This window comes from Haliotis rubra, unplaced genomic scaffold (genome assembly GCF_003918875.1).
Source record: "Haliotis rubra isolate DU_JTF1 unplaced genomic scaffold, ASM391887v1 Scf358, whole genome shotgun sequence".
NCBI classification, from domain to species: Eukaryota; Metazoa; Mollusca; class Gastropoda; order Lepetellida; family Haliotidae; genus Haliotis; species Haliotis rubra.
In genome coordinates this window covers 961,075-980,630 of record NW_025767033.1, presented here as the reverse complement: position 1 = coordinate 980,630, position 19,556 = coordinate 961,075, and the positions used below count along the sequence as shown (strand labels likewise).

At 37.9% G+C, this 19,556-nt stretch overlaps 1 protein-coding gene across 1 annotated transcript in view; it reads left to right on the top strand.

Annotated features, from left to right (window-relative positions):
* The first annotated feature begins 4,069 nt into the window (after nt 1-4,069).
* LOC124285295 (serine/threonine-protein kinase N2-like) overlaps nt 4,070-19,556 on the top strand; it is a 96,922-nt gene continuing 81,435 nt past the window's right edge. Inside the window, exon 1 of the mRNA XM_046721499.1 lies at nt 4,070-4,314. Coding sequence (XP_046577455.1) covers nt 4,282-4,314 — 33 coding nt within the window. The 5' untranslated portion in view covers nt 4,070-4,281. The remainder of the gene's footprint in view (nt 4,315-19,556) is intronic.

Here is a 19,556-nt window from a genome sequence, read left to right as displayed (position 1 = left end):
ATCTCAAATTGGTGAAAACATTCTTGACAAAATATTTGGTATAACAACCACGTTAGAGATGACAAATACAAATATATTCAATCCAAAATGAAATCTGAAACAGGTACGCTTAATTATCGATTTAATTAATGAATGGAAAGGTTTTCTATCCCTTAACGCAATACAAAGGGCGTGCGAGCTCAACGTTAAAGGTCACATGCAACCAAAAAATCAAACATAATTAAAACACAATTATCACTTCTTCATGACATATAATATGCATTGCTGATTATGAAAAAACATATAAACAAAATTATAAGCGTATAATCGCAAATCAAAAGTGCAATATTTTGTACTTGGGTTTACCTCCCTCGAAACGAAGCAGCCGGGATACCGAACCCAGTCAGAGCGGGTGGGTGTGCACTCAAGTGTAACGGCTGGTTCATTAGCAGATACCGCCTTCACGGCTCACTGTGTGTATATATAGAGAGATGTTGGGTTTTGTAAATACATGCTCATTTTTTGTGTATAACATTTTGCAATCAACAGACATCATAACATGTCATGTGTTCAAGTATCACACCTGCCTGTCTGTGTAATTACATAATGTGACAGAGACCGAACTCGGGCCATAAATCAATGCGTTTTGTTTATGGTGTATAGCCTGATTGGTGTTAAGTTCAAATTGCATGTGGTCAGTGATCGCAGTTGTGTATTGAATATTGTCATTAGCAGACAGGCAGGCAGACACACAGGTGTCAATAAAACAAGACATTGAGTTTTGTCTGTGACAGCGACATATCTATATCACAGTTAGAAATTGTGTCAACGCTAAATAATGACATTGCTTTTAAGTATCGAACTGAGAAAGTGACTCGGTAAGAAGAACGTGTGGTGAAATAGACAAATGAAATTATATAAACAGTTTATTTACTGTCATAATATATAAAAAGCTCGCGCCTGTGAGATATCAACAAAACATTATGAAAATAGCTCACACCAAAGCCTTCACCAAGTATTCACCAGACAGCCCGCTTCCAAGTTGCGCGAACCTATTTCACTGCGCACGTGCTATGAGCGCAGCCCAGCTGTTGAAACCCGTATTCCCCAGAAAAGTCTGGGGAAAATTAGTGAAACGTTTGAACTCCGATTTCGCGCATTTTTTTTCATCGCGTTATTTTTCAACTTTATAAGTTGAATTTGCATTTTTGACGCTTTGTTTCGGTAGGTCCATACCAAAAGGTATCAGAATCTGCAAAGTTGTGTTTTACGTTGCATGTGACCTTTAACTGTATGTAAGTTTAGTGAGTGTTATGAGCAGCTAAAGTATATTGCCAGTCAATAAAAAAAGATGGAATTGTGGGTGGGGTTGGGGGTGTCAATACAATTAACCAGTCTTCATACCCAATCTATCGCAAAGGTCCATACACAATGTCATTGTAGAAAAGTGGTAAAATGTAACATATGTTATAACTTATATTTGGCAGCGGAGGCTGAGCGGGTTAGGCGGCTCACTTTGTGTGCTGGCGATTAGGTGTCTGATTCTGAAGGTGTGGGTTCGAATCCCGGATGGGACTCAACCCAACTAAAGCACTAGAATCTGTACTTTACTAAGAAAGTGTAATCCCAAATATAACATATGTTTCATAGCATTTTTCCACAACCATTGTTGTAGAAACCATTACATATATACTCACACGCATAAGAAACGCAAGTTTTTTTTATCCAAATAGGAAACAAACTCGGACCCGAATTGATATGGGTTTTTGGCCTATAGTGAAGTCTGATGGTGTTTTCAATCATTTTTGTTGCGTTTTGGAAGGCCCAAGCAAAAACACATCAATAGAAGGAATAACCAAAACGCACCATACCAATGAACATGTGGGTATCATGCACATACTTCTCGTGATATCCAACATGCACGAATTGTCACTACCATTAGTGGGTATAAGACTGCACAAAAATTAGGTCTATTACTCCTTGTTCAACAATGCCACGCTTAACTCAAATTGAAAGAAACCAGGCTATCAGACGTTCGGAAGCTGGAGTGTCTGCCCATAATGGTGCTCGTCATTTCGACGTAAACATAACCACTATTTACCGTCTCCAGCATCGATACAACGACACAAAGACCACAGATGACCTTCCTCGGAGCGGTCGTCTAAGGGTCACAAACCCTCGACAAGAGCGGCACATTACCCATAAACTCCAGCTCTTGTCAACCCCTTAACCTTTCGAAAACTTAATGATGTCATCAGTCTTAGTAGCCAATGAAATGTCTTCACTCAGTTTTTTTGTCTGTCTGACCCTGTTGGCATTTCTTGTGTTTAATATTGAAAATTACATACATATCTGCTTTATACTTGACTTGCGTTACTTTTGCGTGTGAGTATATATTAAATGGGAATGCGAAAACAGACAAACATCTCCAATGAACCATGGACAAACAAGAATGATGTTGTTATAGACCGAAAATATACGGAGAAAAACAACGTCAACGAAATCATCTGTGGACATTGCTGACTATTCGGAACACGCACTCACGCGCGAAATTAATTTCAAAAACGAAAATTCACTGTTCAGTTTTCCCGGTGGAAATAGTAATTCCCTAAATACAATAATCATAATCCCCTAGAAAAATACTTTTTTATTACAAACAGCTAATACTGCCACCTTTCCAAAATATTTAAGGTAAGCCATTTCAGATGTCAGTATATGTGAAAGTGCAAAAATAACACCCAAGGGGAAAGAATAATAAATATGCACATGTGCATTTCAGCGATGTGATTGGTCAGATGAAGCCCTGTGACGCCACAGTGCTTCGTTATAGAGAGAAAGAATACACAACGTCGTCCCATCATCTTGACGTCACAAATTGCTCACATTACGTCATTAGAAACAGGATGAATTTTCTCTGCAGTTTTGATGCTTCAAACATATTTTCCAACATTTTCTCTGTTAAAATATCAGTGACAAATATATAGAAATACCTAGTTGGAAATGGACTATAGATTAGTCGTGAATATATAAGTTCATCGCTTTGGGCTCGGGATTATTGACATCCATTCACTCGGGATAGATAATACATGATCTTCGTAGTTCATTTGTTAACCTCTCAATTTCGTTAGGTTTGAAAGTATATTTAAATGTGTTATCATGAAGTTTAAATGTGTTATCATGAAGTTTAAATGTGTTATACATAAAATCAGAACAACAACAAAAAAATTCCCATTAGCTTTTTGTGACAATATTATAGATAATCTCCTTTTTGCGGGGGCGGTGGGGTAGCCTAATGGTTAAAGCGTCAGCTCGTCACGCTGATGACCCGGGTTCGAATCCCCAGACGGGCACAATGTGTGAAGCCCATTTATGGTGTCCCCCGACGTGATATTGCTGGAATATTGCTAAAAGCGGCGTAATGCCCACCTCACTCACTCACTCCTTTTTGCGTGTAAATCGCTATGCGGGGTTTAGTCTGTCTCCCAGAGCCTAAAAGAATAGATTAAATAGGAGTCCTACGCAAGTCTAGAATGACCTGGGTAATCTAGATTGTCACTTCTCTGGGCGAGACCTTCAGAACATTTTGGGGCTGCATTTAGACTTGTTTCGTAGAGAAACATGTTTTTATTTTTATATTCATTATAAAGTAACTATACTTCTGGGACTATACTTCTGTCAGTCTATGTGGGGATGATAAAATATACATTGGCTGTACCATGTAACCTTACATTCCATACATAACCACAAGACAATGTTAATGTAGATCTGTATAGGTATTTATATTGTTATTCACTATGTTGATTGAAACCACATACGTGCTCGATCTTTACCCCCAGTTACCATTAAGAGTGACACAAATAATCATTCGGAGAAAATACTGTTATTTTTTTATGACATATGTGTTTTTTTGTTTGACGTTTTGTTCATCTTTGTTTGTGGCACATGCATCATATCATTTCAGTGTGATATATGTTTCAACGGAGGAAATATTCGGTAGCCAATGAATGATCTGGTAATGCACTTCAAGCTCCCGTGAGAAGCATATGTTACGCTCAGTCTGATTGGATAATATCAAGCACATGACCGTGTTAATGTCAGCTTACTAGAGAAGAAACTGTCGCTTGAAAAGGTGACAAAAAGTTGTCATATCAAGGAAATTTAATCTTAATCGGTAAAAGTAGAATCCTAAGAAGTACCAATATCGGATGTACTAAGTGTCTGTTCCTTGGAATTGGACAGAAATTCACAATAAATACCTTTTCTCCGGCTTTTTGAGAGCGAAGTGCGGCTCTCATATCCAACATGGCGGCTGACAGTGGCACCTCCTACTACATGGTAAATATCTTTAATATTGTTGTTATTTGTAAATTGTGAACTATTTTTTCATTAATAATTTCACTGGGAGACCCCAGTGTTTTGCAGATGAGATGGGTTAATTGACAACCTGTGATCTCTTCCTGGTACGGACCTGTACAGCTTTCTAAAGTCGAATGTTTATGCATTTGAAATGTTGACACATGACATATTTGAAATCTGAAATTTAAAATTTATCCATATCTTCACATTTGTCTATGAATTGGAATGACTAACACATATTCCAAAAGCCACACATTAGGTAAACACTATCAGTGGGGCACTTGATACCGCCAATTAGTCTCAACAGAGACCGTCAACTTCGTCTCTAGTTGGGCCATAAACCTTTCTTGACACTTCACGAAATTTCACGAAATAACGATGGTTTTCTCTGGTTGAATTAAAATTGATGGAACCGTTTTCTATAAAATAACTGCAGTTTTAAACAGAGAAAATTAAGCCTAAATAGGGTTTTAGGTCAGTTCATATTCCTGGACACTGAAATATAGTCATAACATTTCCTCAGGACTTATTTGCACTTTTTCTAAATGCCCTTCAAAGACTCTGGAAGAATGTCTTTTATAAATGAAAAGAAATCATGAAATTGCCCTCCTTGTCCCTCACTGCCAAGAAGAAGAGAAATTGTGTACAAAGTATGCCCACTTAAATATTTTTAATATGTGAAAATCTGGTTTAGATGATGTTTAAACATGAATGCTTTCACAAAATATGTTCTGAAGGAAGACCATCAATGCATAAATTTTGTTTGAATTATGACATTTACACAGCTATCATGACTATTTCAATAGTATCTGACTGTTATATCAAAACTAACCAGATATATATTTTTGCCTTCACGAGAACAAGTTTAATTTTCAGCTCTTAGAATGATTATCAGTGGCCTTGAGAGCCTGACAGTTGACACATGCTTCAGTAAAATTGTGTGATCATTTTGATAACATTGTTGAATTTCTCAATGTGAAATAGACACACTGTTGGTAACATTTGTATCAATAGGAAGTAGGGAAATCATCAGTTGACACTGCTTGTAATCAGTTTGTTTGTTGTTACAGACAACGTTGGTGTCTGAGTGTACAGTGGTATCGGATACTGTTATCACACTTTGTGAAGCACTCAGTTTCTGGGTGATTATTTTATGCTTATGTTATAATCATGATCATAGCTATGATTGAAACTGAACTGTTGCAAGCCCTTACTGTATTTAGAGTGAAACCATTTTGCTTGACACTGAAACCTTTTGGAATTCAAAGTCCAGGATGTCATCATGATCAGCATAAGAAGTAGATGATGTTTCACTTTACTGTAATGTATCAGGATGTCAGCAACATTTTCAAACTGACTTCTGTATTTCCAACTGAACTTTTCAAGGCATGACATATTACAAGGGCTGGTTGTATAGATCATAGAGTTTGCTAATTGTTAAAAATGTATTAATTGATTTTCATTAATATCAATGTTAAACAAAAATATATGCAAAAGTCCAAACCAACATATTTTACATCACATGTATTCATGGCTTACTAACAAAAACACCATTCTGAACAAAGCAGCTTATGAATGATGACATCACTTTGCATACTGCATGTGAAAATTCAAACTTATATTTATTGCAAAGGACAACATTTCCGATCAGCGATGTGCTATTTACTGAACTATGTGGAGTGTCTAAAGTTGCAGCTGAAATATGTAAAGTCAGTTTTTGATTTTGATTCATTGTCCGTGTATCTGATCAAAATTTGGTTATACTCTTTCCACATTTCTGTCATTTTCTCACCTGGGTTGTTGGTTTCATCTCACCTCCATCACTCACATCTTTCTCTCCACAATGAGCTGACATTCAGCAATACAAATCACTTTCCAAGTGGTGTTAAACTAACTTCAGAGTCCAAAATTGGCTCTTGATAAAATCTTTGAGTTGACGTGGATCGTGCATTATCAAACATAATTTTACAACTTACATGATTTCAATCCCAAACCAAAGGCGTTTGTGTCTGCTGGATTCTGAGCATTGGACTTCTATCTGATGTTTCATACAACCCTTTACTAGCGCATGACAGACTATTGTGCTTGCAACTCCATGCTCAAATTAGAATTTGTTTGATATGTATAACTTGATCTACTTTTATAACTGTATCTTGATAATAGTTATATTGCTGACCTGTTTCCTTTTCATTCTGACCAGAGCAGGAAAGTTGGTTGGAAGATCCTGTGATACTTCACTAAACTTGACTAGTGACATGTGAAAGTAAACGCTTGAACTAGCACTTGCATTGTGAGCTCAGAAAATATGTCGGCTATGTTAATAATTTAGAAAATACTACTGTTGCGTAACCTTGTTTTGGTTTACTGTTATCGGTTTCATTTGGGAAAGTTTATTTTTTGACACCCATGATTTTGATACAGTGGATATTGTTACTGAATGGTTCCTTACATTTAATGTTAGAGTCAGCTACGCTTGCAGTCTTGTGTTACATAACGTGTGACCAGGAAGATAGTGCTTCTCAGTTTGCTCTGATTTATATCTGGAATATTTACTGAATCAGACTGTGGCAATATTAGTGCTGAAATTGGCATACAACCTGCGATAGGATACATCACAATACTAAAATTTTAGTCACGACAATATATTGCCAAAGTATTGTGCACTGAAGCTGCGATACGATATGAATCCCGATTATAAAGGTGGCGATACGATATGTATCATGATACTAAAATCTTTAATTCTAACATCAACTATTAAACACCTTAAGATCAAAACAAAACCATATTACAGTATTTCGTCAAATTCTGCCAGTGTTTTCAATGTTCATTCGGAAACGAGATAATTAAGTTTATACACGGAATGTTAATAATATGCGAGTACTATGTCTGACACAGTTCTTGACGTAAGAATTTCCGAGAAAATGTGTACTTATGAAGGGAAAATAAGTAAGCATTTATATAGTTTAATCATCAAACAAAAGTAAGTATTTTTCTTCATAAATATCGCGATTCGGCAATATTCGAAGTTAAACATCAGGGGTGGAAATAACCCATTGCCCGACGTCCGAGTCCAGTGTTTTTTCTCTGTCGGGCAAGCAAATTTGTATATCACACTGTACCGGTGTCCAGTTGATTTCCAATGTTAATTATGTTGTTTATTTAAAAAATCAACAAGAAAACGGCCGGTATAGTGGAAAAATTATCAGGGCAAGTGATTTTACGTGTGCCACTCTACCTGAGTACACTAGCAATTTTAAAGTTATTTCCACCCCTGAAACATCGATGTATCGTGGCCCATTTGAAGTATCGTATCGGGATATACGACAGTGTAAAACTTTGTAACGATTCATTGTGTCGACGGCCCATGGATCGATGCGTATCGATGAACTGTCATACCACTAGGCAATATATGTTGTAAAAGAACATTTCCAGGTATTCAATAGGGGATATTCACTCACCATGTTCACAACTGCTTCCCTCCCTTTTTCTTCCCTCTCCATACTCACTGAAGATCCGGGTTAGAATTGGTGTCAGCAGCCTATGCTTGTCGTAAGAGGTGACTAAGGGGATCGGTTGGTCAGATCGATGCTCATGATTTTGATCACTGGACTGGTTGGCTAATAACAGCAGTGTTCTCACAGACCAAGGCTTATATGTGTGTCCCCTATAGTATCCTATCTCTGTTGTCTGAAATTTATGAACAAATGATTTAGGGTTGTAATTCACTTTCAGAAAGGGAGACTGACTGACTGGTTTTACACCGCTTTTAGCAATATTCCAGCAACATCACGGTGGGGGACACCAGAAATGGGCTTCACACATTGTACCCATCTGGGGATTCGAACCTGGGTCTTCGGCATGACTAGCCACGCTTTAACCATTAGGCTACACCACCGTCCCCAGAAAGGGAGAGAATATCAAATTATGAAATGAAAGTATTGTATCGGGATACAAATTGTATGACCCATATTACTAGGATACACATAGCATCACACTCTAACAGTATCTTTAGACCCAACTGTTTAGATTCATTGCATAACAAATAGTGTTGGGAATTGGTTAAAATCTCATAATTGATGATTGGTTCATTACAACCGATTGGTTCATTACAACAATGATTGCCAGGTGATTGGTTCATTACAACAATGTGTGAAGCCCATTTCAACAATGTGTGAAGCCCATTACAACAATGTGTGAAGCCCATTTCAGTTGTCCCCCGCCGTGATGTTGCTGGAATATTGCTAAAAGCGGCGTAAATCCAAACTCACTCAGTCAGTCAGTTTCCCTTTCTGAAAGTGAATTACAACCCTGAATCATTTGTTTATAAATATCAGACAACAGAGATATGATATTATAGGGGACACACATATAAGCCTTGGCCTGTGCGGACACTGCTGTTATTAGCCAACCAGGAAATACTATAGAATCTGCATAAACTGGTCCTTGAACACTTTCCGTAATTGTTCAATCGTCGAAAACAATTGGTTAGAGTCATGTATGAAATGTTCCTGGTTATTTTTGTAAAAGCACAAAAACATAAAGGAAAAACATGTTGTCCTTTGGGATGTTTTTAGCAAATTGCACATCTTTAAAGGATGACTAGTATGTTAGGAACATAAATTTCCCGGGGTTTTAAAGATAAATTCAATTGTCACTTGGAACGAGCTTGTAATGTTTATGAAATGCAACAGACAAAACCAACCTTGTGAAAACCTTTAGAATAAAGCACCACAAACTTTAAAAATACGTCATAATACCCTTTTACGTAATGTAATGTGATTTTGTTCGAAAGCACGTTCTCGAAACAATGCCTTATGACGCCTGCATGGCAACACGGTTGTCTGGCTCAGCTTAGTGCATGTGATAAGTCTACCACTGGTGTTTCATCTCTAACGAAGCTATGTCATTGCATAAGCCCAACGATGTTGAGAGTTTCCAGTAGTTGTATACCCACGGCGGATGCTAATATTTGCAAGCACCAGTTTGAAATATTTTTTTTTCACTAATACGCTCATATTTATTTGTATTACGGGCCGCTGAGGTGTTATGTTTTGTGTATTTTGTATTTTTAATTTTTAATTTACATATATATATTTGTCATTCAGTAATTTGCACCATTACATAGAAAAGTGTTTTATTAGTATTTTATTTTTCGAAGCGGTAATAATGCATTACACTAGACACGCCAGTCGTAGTTTTGCGCCGTTCGGTCAATGCATTCTATTATTAGGATTAATTCAAGGGATTGGGGTTAGGGCTAGGCTAGGGCTAGGCTAGGCTAGGCTAGGGCTAGGGCCTAGGGTTAGGGTTAGGGTTTTAGGGGTTAGGGTTAGGGTTGGGGACCTAATGCAATATATAGTAGGTACATGTCCGTGGTTCGGTCAATGCATTCTATTTATTAGGATTATTTCAAGGGTTAGGTTAGGGCTGAGGGTTTAGGGTTTAGGGTTAGGGTTAGGGTTAGGGACCTAATCCAATATAGCAGGTACATGACCCGGTGTAATAACGGAGTACCATTTGTTGTTTTTCCTTTTTGCATTTTAATACTTTTTCTCACACAAAACGGAAACCAAAAACGCCGAAAGTACATTATGAAATGGGTTAATGTAGAAATTTTGGGCTAATGGAAATTGGTCTGGAATTTGCACTCAAGCCTCTTTCACACGCTAACATAAATTTTGTAAAGTAATGATTCGAAGGCTAACTCACCCGAAAGTGCCGTCACTACACATGCTCATGTCTCCCTCGCTCCTTAGGGCGATCCACATTATCCTTACAGTGTTCCCTACATCACTTTTCTGTCACAAAATCACCGATTTATATAAAAGCGTCATTCATGCATGCACCGTGAAATCTACGCCTGACTTCGACGCCAACAACCCTTTTCAGTTTGAGGCATATCGGGCTCATTCCACGCCACACGTTAATTTGTAGATTACGGAATGGAGACGAGTGTGCCAAATGGCATCGATCCATTCGGCAATTTTCTCGGAGAATAAAATCACTGGAGACACCAAGTCTACCCGTAGCATTCGTAATTGTCCGTGACCTATTCGACTCTTTCCGCTCATTCCGGACGCCAGGAATGACTCGATAAATTTGCACATTGTGCAACAGTGTGGACGAAGCTCAGTCGGTTAGCTGTCGAAGCTAACAGGTGCTCCAAAAATACTGTTAATGCAAAAAGTGTTCCAGAATTGTTTGTGTTCGATTATGAGAAAACATGATCGATTGTTTGGTCGTTTAGTCACTGCGACCAATCTTCGATTATTTCAATTAATCAGACCAACACTAATAACAAGTTGATTACATGTTGACAAATATATGTTAATAATTACAGAAACTGTTCAAGGACCGGTTTATGCAGATTCATTAGTATTTCCTGGTTGGCTAATAACAGCAGGATCTGCACAGAGACCCCAAGCTGAACTTATGAAATAAAAGTATTGTAGTGGGATACAAATTGTGTCATTTAGAAGGGGTGGTGGGGTAGCCTAGTGGTTAAAGTGTTGGCTAGCCACGCCATAGACCTGGGTTCGATTACCCACACAGGTACAATGTATGAAGCCCATTTCTGGTGTCCCCTGCTGGGATATTGCTGGAATATTGCTAAAAGCGGCGTAAAACAAATTGAAGGCAGTAAATATTGAGTTTTAACAAAAAAAATCCGGTGATTGATATCGTGAGCACCAATTTATGCAACATGACTTTCATCAACCGAATCAACAAGCCTTTCCAACCCTTCCCAATAATCCCATGTGTCACCTGACCCATATCTCCACCGATGCGCCTAGTTTTAAAGGCCATATGAATCAGATGATCAGAGAGAGATTGAGACTCAGTGAATCGGTTCATTGGGTGTCATGGGATGATAATGAAAGCAAGATACTTTATGGATGACAACTTCTACATTATATTATAATGTGACGTTTCAATATAGATTCAAGCAATAGTTATTGACAATGGTATAAGAATTTATTCCGAAATGTCGCATCATAATATACAAAAGAAGTTGTTATTCCTAAAGCGACTTGTCTTCATTGTGCTTCTCAACTTCTCAACGCCAGTTAAACAGGTCACAGCGTTGATCATTACTCATGATTTCACTCACTAAATTGTCTCGATTATTTGTATCCTAAACTTAAAAGCAGGGATGGAAATAACCCATTGCCCAACGTCCGAGTCCAGTGTTGTTTTTCTGTCGGGCAAGCAAATTTGTATATCACACTGTACTGGTGTCCAGTTGACTTTCAAATGTTAATTATGTTGTTTATTTAAAAAATCAACAAGAAAACGGTCGGTATAGTGGAAAAATTATCAGGGCAAGTGACTTTACATGTGTGACTGTACCGGAGTAAACTATCAATTTTAAAGTTATTTCCACCCCTGTTAAAGGCGGGTCTTGTGTGAGTTCACATCACACTGACAACCTTGCAGCTGTATGACAGTGGATGAGACTAGTTCAGTATGATTTCAGTGTGAATTCAGGGCGTATACGTGCAACAGGATACTGGGTCCAAGTTTGTTTGTATTTGTATATGTTTAACGCAGCACTAGGCAATATTCCAAATATACCATGGCAGTAAGTAATCAAGTCTGGACCAGACAATCCAGTAATTGACATGAGTATATATCTACAAAAATGAAGATCAATTCTACCCCGGATCCACCGGTCAAGGGTACAGGGTCAAGGGTCAGTGCTACAGGGGCTCTCACTACATGCTATGACCCTCCATTACGTGGACACTTCAGGTTTACATCTTCAGCTGTATATATGTAGTTTCAGTGGTGTAACTACTCATTCACAAATATTATTATATACTGCTGTGTAGTTCTCTAACCAATAATCACTCATCAATTATCATCTGCCCTTTGAGGTGGGTAGGTGAGGTGAAATGGGGTTTAACGTTGTACTTAAGTATATTTCGCTCATATGACGACGTGCATGCGTGTGTATGTGTATGTGTGGCTGCTTGTACTAGCCCAGACTTGAAGCTGGTTTTATAGTGCTAGCTCACTGAGATACCACGCCGCAGTGAAGCATGAATACCCCACTCAGACACATTATACTGACTCCGAACCGACCAGTCCTTGTTGTACCCATTAATGAAGAGCACCAGGCAGGGACCAACAAGTACCATATTTTAACATCTTTTGGTATGACGTGGCTGGGGATCGAACCCGCGACCTTCCGCTTTCTGGGCAGATGCTCTAACTACTACACCATGGAGATGGTTACTGACCTTAGAACATCACAATTCACAAATAGACGTACAGCAATTAAAATTTGCTCTGAGTCTTTAACAATTTTAACTGATCATTAGTTGATTATTGTTAGAACGTCACTGTTCACAAATATAGATTCAGTAAATTATGTACTGTAATCCTTAAACATCTATCTATTTCTCCTTAGAACATTACTCTTCATAAATATACATAGAGCAGTGTAATTCACTCTCATCTTCAAACAGTTATTACCAATCATCCTTCGATTACTATCTATCTTTAGAACATCCCAATTGACAAGCTTACATATGGCAAAGTAATTTGCTCTAATCCTCAAACAGTTTTCACATTGCTCACTTCACACGCCGCGGTAGAAAAAGTTCCATGTGAATCTTTGTACATACACATGATGTAAGTGAACGTATGGAGCCTGCTCACCGGTTGGTCTTGAGCACTTGCCATGGTGATAAGTTCTCCTTCGTCTGATGCTGGGTATATATATACATGAGAAGAAAATGATGATTGATTGTAGCGGAACTGTGAAGATACAGTTATGTCTGGCAAAGTCCGTGTCAGTTTCACTTTAGGCTGCAGCAAAGTATTTCTGGTATATTTGGGCAGAGTGACCTGTATGCGGCTTCAATTATGTCTTGATGCAGAGGTTAATCTGTGCTCTTTTATTTGGACAATTAGGAAAAATGTATGTTGGTTTCTTGTTACCATACTCAGCAATATTCCAGCTATATGGCGGCGGTCTGTAAATAATCGAGTCTTGGCCAGACAATCCAGTGATCAACACCATGAACATCGATCTACTCAATTGAAGTCAAGTCACCCGATCCCGTTAGTCGCCTCTTATGACATGGGTTGCTGAAGCATGTTTTACTTGAACCCTTGTGTACTTTTGGAAAGTGAGATATGCAAGGATTGAATATGTACTAGCAATGCAGTAGCGCAAGTCATGTTAGTTTGCCAAGACTGCACATGGTTCTGTCGACTATAACTATTACATACCAAATTTGACTGTCATATGATCACTGGTTATTGCTGTGACAAATAAAAACTGTCAACAACGGCGTTCCATATTGTAAATCAATCACTTAACAACAATATTGTATTCGTGAATAATTATTAGTATTCATTACCCAATATTCATGATACATATCATATTCACCACATAGTGTATTCGTTGCAGCCCTAGTAGCCACTACTATTACACAAATGAATTTGAATGCAATGATCATGATGAATGGAAGAATTTGAAGAAAAATATATGTCCTGACATGTTTTCAAGTGTTCAATGATGTAGACTACAAGAATGGTACGAAAAAGGCCCCAGCTGTCTGTGACTAAAACTGCCAGTCTGAAGTCTGGGTCTGGTAAACCTAATTTCGGTCCATTTCGATCAGGTTATAGTAATTGCTATGATCATGATGATAATTCTAATATGTACCTGTATGGAAAATGAAGCTGAGCGCCAAGTTTGGACTCATAGATTGAAACATTATTGGCTCACACTGAAGAAGTTCCGTGATGTACAATGCAAGTATGTAATATTTATGTAACATTGTGGTTAACATTAATGGTTAAAGTGTCTGCTTGTCATGCTGAAGACCCGGGTTTGATTACCTATATGGGTATAATGTGTAAAGCCCATTTCTGGTGCCCCTCGCCATGATATTAATGGAATATTGCTAAAAGCAGCATAAAACCACACTCCCTCACTCACAAATTATTCAAATTGGGTATTGACAGATTTTGGTTGTGAGTATTCAATACCTTTACTCCAGCCTAGTCTCTAACTTCTACACAAGTGAATACAGGCGCTTGAAAAAATGTGATTTGTAGTTGTTCAGGTATTGCTGAAAGTGTGTAATTAGGAGATAAACATCATGTGTTGGCCAATTTCCGGGTGTTATCGATTATTTGAAGCACAGGAATTCATTTGGAACCGATGGCATTACACCACGTCCTGTGTTGGCCAATTTCCGGGTGTTATTGAGTATTTGAAGCACGGGAATTCATTTGGAACCGACGGCATTAGCCAGAGGTTTCAAATGAAATATTTCCATGCTTCAAATACTCAATAACACCTGGAAATTGGCCAACACATGATGTTTATCGATTTTGTAAACACAAAAGTAAACCAAAAGGTCCACACACGTTTTTGTGTCTGCAATCATTGACATCGAGTACGGGTACAGCAGTGAATCGTCATCAGCCGGCCGTTTCGGCTGTCTCCCATGGTAGCATCTGGAACTGCTCGATTGTGACGTCATTCTGACTTGACGTCACAAAAGGATTTGAATGACGTCACCACTGCTGATGACGTAACAATACAATGGTGTGTGCAGTGTTTGTACATATTAATACACGGCGGAATGGTCTTGCAATTTCCAGGAATCGAATACCATTCGATCATGTTTTTCAACCAATCAGATTAAAGAACACAGTGACTTTTGGTTTCCAATGTTGCATAAACTTGGTCGTCAAGATCTCAGACCTGAGAGAATATATTTAACAAGGTATCCATCTCTAGAATGATTAAGCAAGTGTAGATTGCCTCAGATCTAGGAACATGAGAGTTGTTCGGGGTTCCTTTTGGAGGCTGTTTTTATAATTTATTCTTTTGGTAGATAATTACAAGTAATTGAATATGGTAACCATTTCTAGCACCAAATGTTATTCTATATACCATGATGTACCTATCTAGTAATCAAGATGTAGATCTTTTTTTTAGATCATTACTCACTGCAGTAGATTTCATGGCTGTACAATGTGTGGACAAGAAGAATGTATAAAGAAATATTCCGTGTGAGCGGGCATCTCTTTGTAAACTACTTGAGAGAGATTGATCTGTATCATAAATTGTAACTGTGTAATGTTTGAGACAAATTGCTTGTTTTTAAGTTTGGTGCTGAGACATTTTCTTTGTGGGTAAAAATGTAATGAATAAACATGTGTTTTAAAGGTCACATGCGAAGCAAAACACAACTTTGCAGATTCTGATACCTTTCGGTATGGACTTACAGAAACAAATCATCAAAAATGCAAATTCAACTTATAAAGTTGAAAAATAATGCGATGAAAACACCCCAGCGAAATCGGAGTTCAAACGATTCACTAATTTCACCCCAGCGCTGGGGTGAAAAGAGCTTGAAACAGGATGCATGTCCGGATTATAAGGTCCGGAGCAGGAGTAGTCTAATCTTGGTTGTGTACACAGACAAGTAAATAATCTACTCGTTACATAAAAAAGCATGTTGATTGTGATAAGCAGCCTCTGTCACAGACAAAACTCAATGTCTGTTTTATTGACACCTATATGTCTGCCTGCCTGTCTGCTAATGACAATATGCAAAACACAACTTCAATCATTGACCCCATGCAATTTGAACTTAACACCTATCTGGCTTATACACCATAAACAAAGAGCCGGCTGAGCGTATCGGCAAATGAACCAGCCAATGAAAGACTTCCTTACACTTGAGTGCTCGCCAACCTGCTCTGACTGGGTTCAGTATCACGGGGGCTTCGTTTCGAGCGTAGTAAACCCAAGTACAAATTATTGCACTTTTGATTTGTGATTGTACGCTTTTAGTTTTGTTTATTTGTTTTTTCATAATCAGCAATGCATATTATATGTCATGAATAAGTGATAATTGTGTTTTAATTATGTTTGTATTTTTGGTTGCATGTGACCTTTAAGAAACTCATTTGAACTCTGTACTTAAAATGTGTATGTGAGTCTCTTCGCTATATGGCTGAAATAAGGCTGATGTGACGTAAACCTCAACTCAACTATAAAGAAATATTGGTATAATATACAAGTAATTACACAGTGTTGTTGCACAAATGGGTTTTAAAATGTTTCCCAATTGCTTAGATCGATGTTTTGATGTTGATCCCTGGAATGTCTGGACTCGACTATTTACAAACGCCGCCATAGAGCTGGAATATTGCTGAGTGCAGTGTTCGCGAATAGTGTCTGACCCTCTGACAAATCCGGCAGATTCGCCAATGGTCCGATAGAAGTCTACAACCCACCGGCCCCAGTGTCCGACTGTATATTTCACAATGACTTTGACTGAAGTTGTTATATGTGACATGTGACACTTGTTTGCTGTTTATTTTATCTTAATTTTTCTTATGTTTGTTAATAATTTCAATGCCAATTATAAGAAATGTTAAATCTGAAATGTGTGTTTAATTTTATTCCATGGGTCCTGTGAATTTTCAATGGGTCAGACAGACATTTGAAACTTACAGGACCCAATGTCCTGTTTCTTTGAAACACCATTCCTGAACCCTGTGAGTGCGGCGTAAAATTAAACTCTCACTCACTCACTCACTCACTCACTCACTCACTCACTCACTCACTCACTCACTCACTCACTCACTCACTCACTCACTCACTCACTCACTCACTCACTCACTCACTCACTCACTCACTCACTCACTCACTCACTCACTCACTCACTCACTCACTCACTCCACATTAAAATGTTTCATATAAACTTGAGACCTTCATTTCAGAATTAATTGCATAATGGTTATGTATTTGGCATATTTAACGCAGATAAACAGTTCCTGGGAAGGTCTGTTAAAGAAGAATCTAGTAGACTGTTCTAACAGGATTATAAATCTACCCCCAAATATAGATATTCTGTGTTTATGAAAGCGCTAGTAAAAAACTGATGGCTGGAAAAATGTGTGGATGTATGTATCATGTATTTATGACAAGGAAGGAATACTAATATAGATGCGTAGGTTGAACTGTTGCATATTTGCATAATCCCTTTTAGTGGTGTTAGCTGATAAGCCGGTCTATGTTGTAGAGCGTATTTGTGTTCTGTCTGATCTGCTTGATAAGGCAATGTTTACCCAGGCAAGTTAGGTCAATAAACTTGAAGTCCATGGGTGTATATATACAGTATACACAACCGTTGGACATTGTTTCATGGTGTTTATTGTTTACTTGGTATAAATCCTTTATTCAGAGTTTCCCTATGCTAATTTAGCCTCTGTTATTGACCCAAGAGTGTATACTGAATTCAACAATTGTCACATTCCATTCTTATTCTGTTCCCTGTTATAGCAGCCTATACTCGCTGAACCCTGTCGGATACTCAAGAATTTTGGTTTAACCATATACATATTTTTATGGGTGACACTTTGGCAAGAATTGATGCTGGTTATTTTTGTGCAGTGATCTGACAGTTCAAAGGTCATACTAGACGACCATTTTTTCAAACACATTCCCTCATCACTGTTTGAAAGTCAAGTTGAACATTTTGCTTGTTTTAAGGGCCCATGAATGAGGTATTATTAAATTTTATTACTAGATATTTCCACAGGCTCAGAATAGTATAGGACTGTTTTCTGATTGGTGGCATTTTACAAGACTGAATTAGAATCAAATTCTAACAAATGATTCTAATGTTATTTTTCTGTTCGTTAAAACAACAGAGTTGCACAACTTTGCTGATGTGTTAATGAGAAAAAAATTGTGTTTGTTAATGATAAAAGAATTATTTGTTTAGCTTTCGGGTTGAAATAGCAACTGTAGGATACATAAAACTTTTATCATTTCTTGAGCAATCAAAACTGTTGAGAAAAATTTCAATCCATTTGAAATGTTTGAAACTGAAACAAGTTAATAGATCTTGATAATATATTTGTATCGAAACGTCACAATTTATGTTCATAGCTGTAAGTCTCAGCTGACACGAAATACATCTACTTGATACTTATCCCTGTATATGAAACTTGTGTTTGACAAATTAACGTGACCCTTCCTCTAATACAGGGAAAGTTATTTCCTCTGAAAACATGTGGAGTGGACTGTGTTCGGAGGCTTGTTAATAGTGAGTGTGTCAATAACACAATGTGTCTATGACAATAGCCACTTCCGTTACTTCTTGTACATTGCTGTCACAGCAAGCATAGAATGTCAGTTTCGTCCTGTGTGGCTGTGATGCCTTTTGTGTGGCAGTAATCATGCTTTGTGGAGGATTAATGAGCTGTACATAGGCAACTTCTGGAACAGATGATGACATGCGTCACATAAATCATTAAAATACGTCATTGTCAGTAACAGCTGTAGACATGGGTGAGTGAGGGAGTGAGGATGGTTTTACGAGGCGTTTATCAATATTCCAGCAATATCGTTGCAGAAGCATGCCAGAAATGGGCTTCACACATTGAACCCTATGTGGGATTTGAACTGGGGACTTTGAAGTGACAAGCAAGTACTGTATATTACCTTCTATAAGCCGAATTTTGAGGACCAAAAATGCAGTCTGTAGAAGGGGGTCGTCTTATCCATGGGTTACGCTTTCATCAAACTTTTTTCCAGCGGTAAGAAAACAACATCGTATCACTTCGCGTGAACTAACAACAGAAGACGACTTTGTCAGTAGAGACGTCAAATTTGCAATTAAACATCACTAGACAAGATTATTTACCATTTAAGTTCTAAGTTGTGTTTGCTAGGCATTGTATTATTTGCAGGGATTAAGATTACCGTGTGTATCTGTGATTGTTGAATGGGGTAAAATAAGCAAGCCAGTTTGTTGCTACAACAAATATGATATTTAGAGAAACAAAATATATTATGCATTTTCTGTCAACTACACTTCGTTTTGATCCGTGAGTAGACGCAATATATATGATTGTGAATTCTTTGAATAATGTGGACCAAAGTTATAATTATTGGTAACTGCCAGTTGTCTGTGGTCTGTGTTTGCCGCGATTAGGACCCAATCGCGGGGGATCGACTTATGCACGAAACATACCATTTTGACACTGATTTTAAGGGTCAAGTTTGGGGGTCGTCTTATCCATGGGGTCGTCTTATAGACGGTAATATAAGGTACTGTAACCACTGGACTACTCCATCATCCATACATTGAGAAATGTGCCTCATAATATGAGTCATTTGGGTCTATATCACTGTGATTATTTCAGAATATTCAAGGTACTTCAGGTTTAAA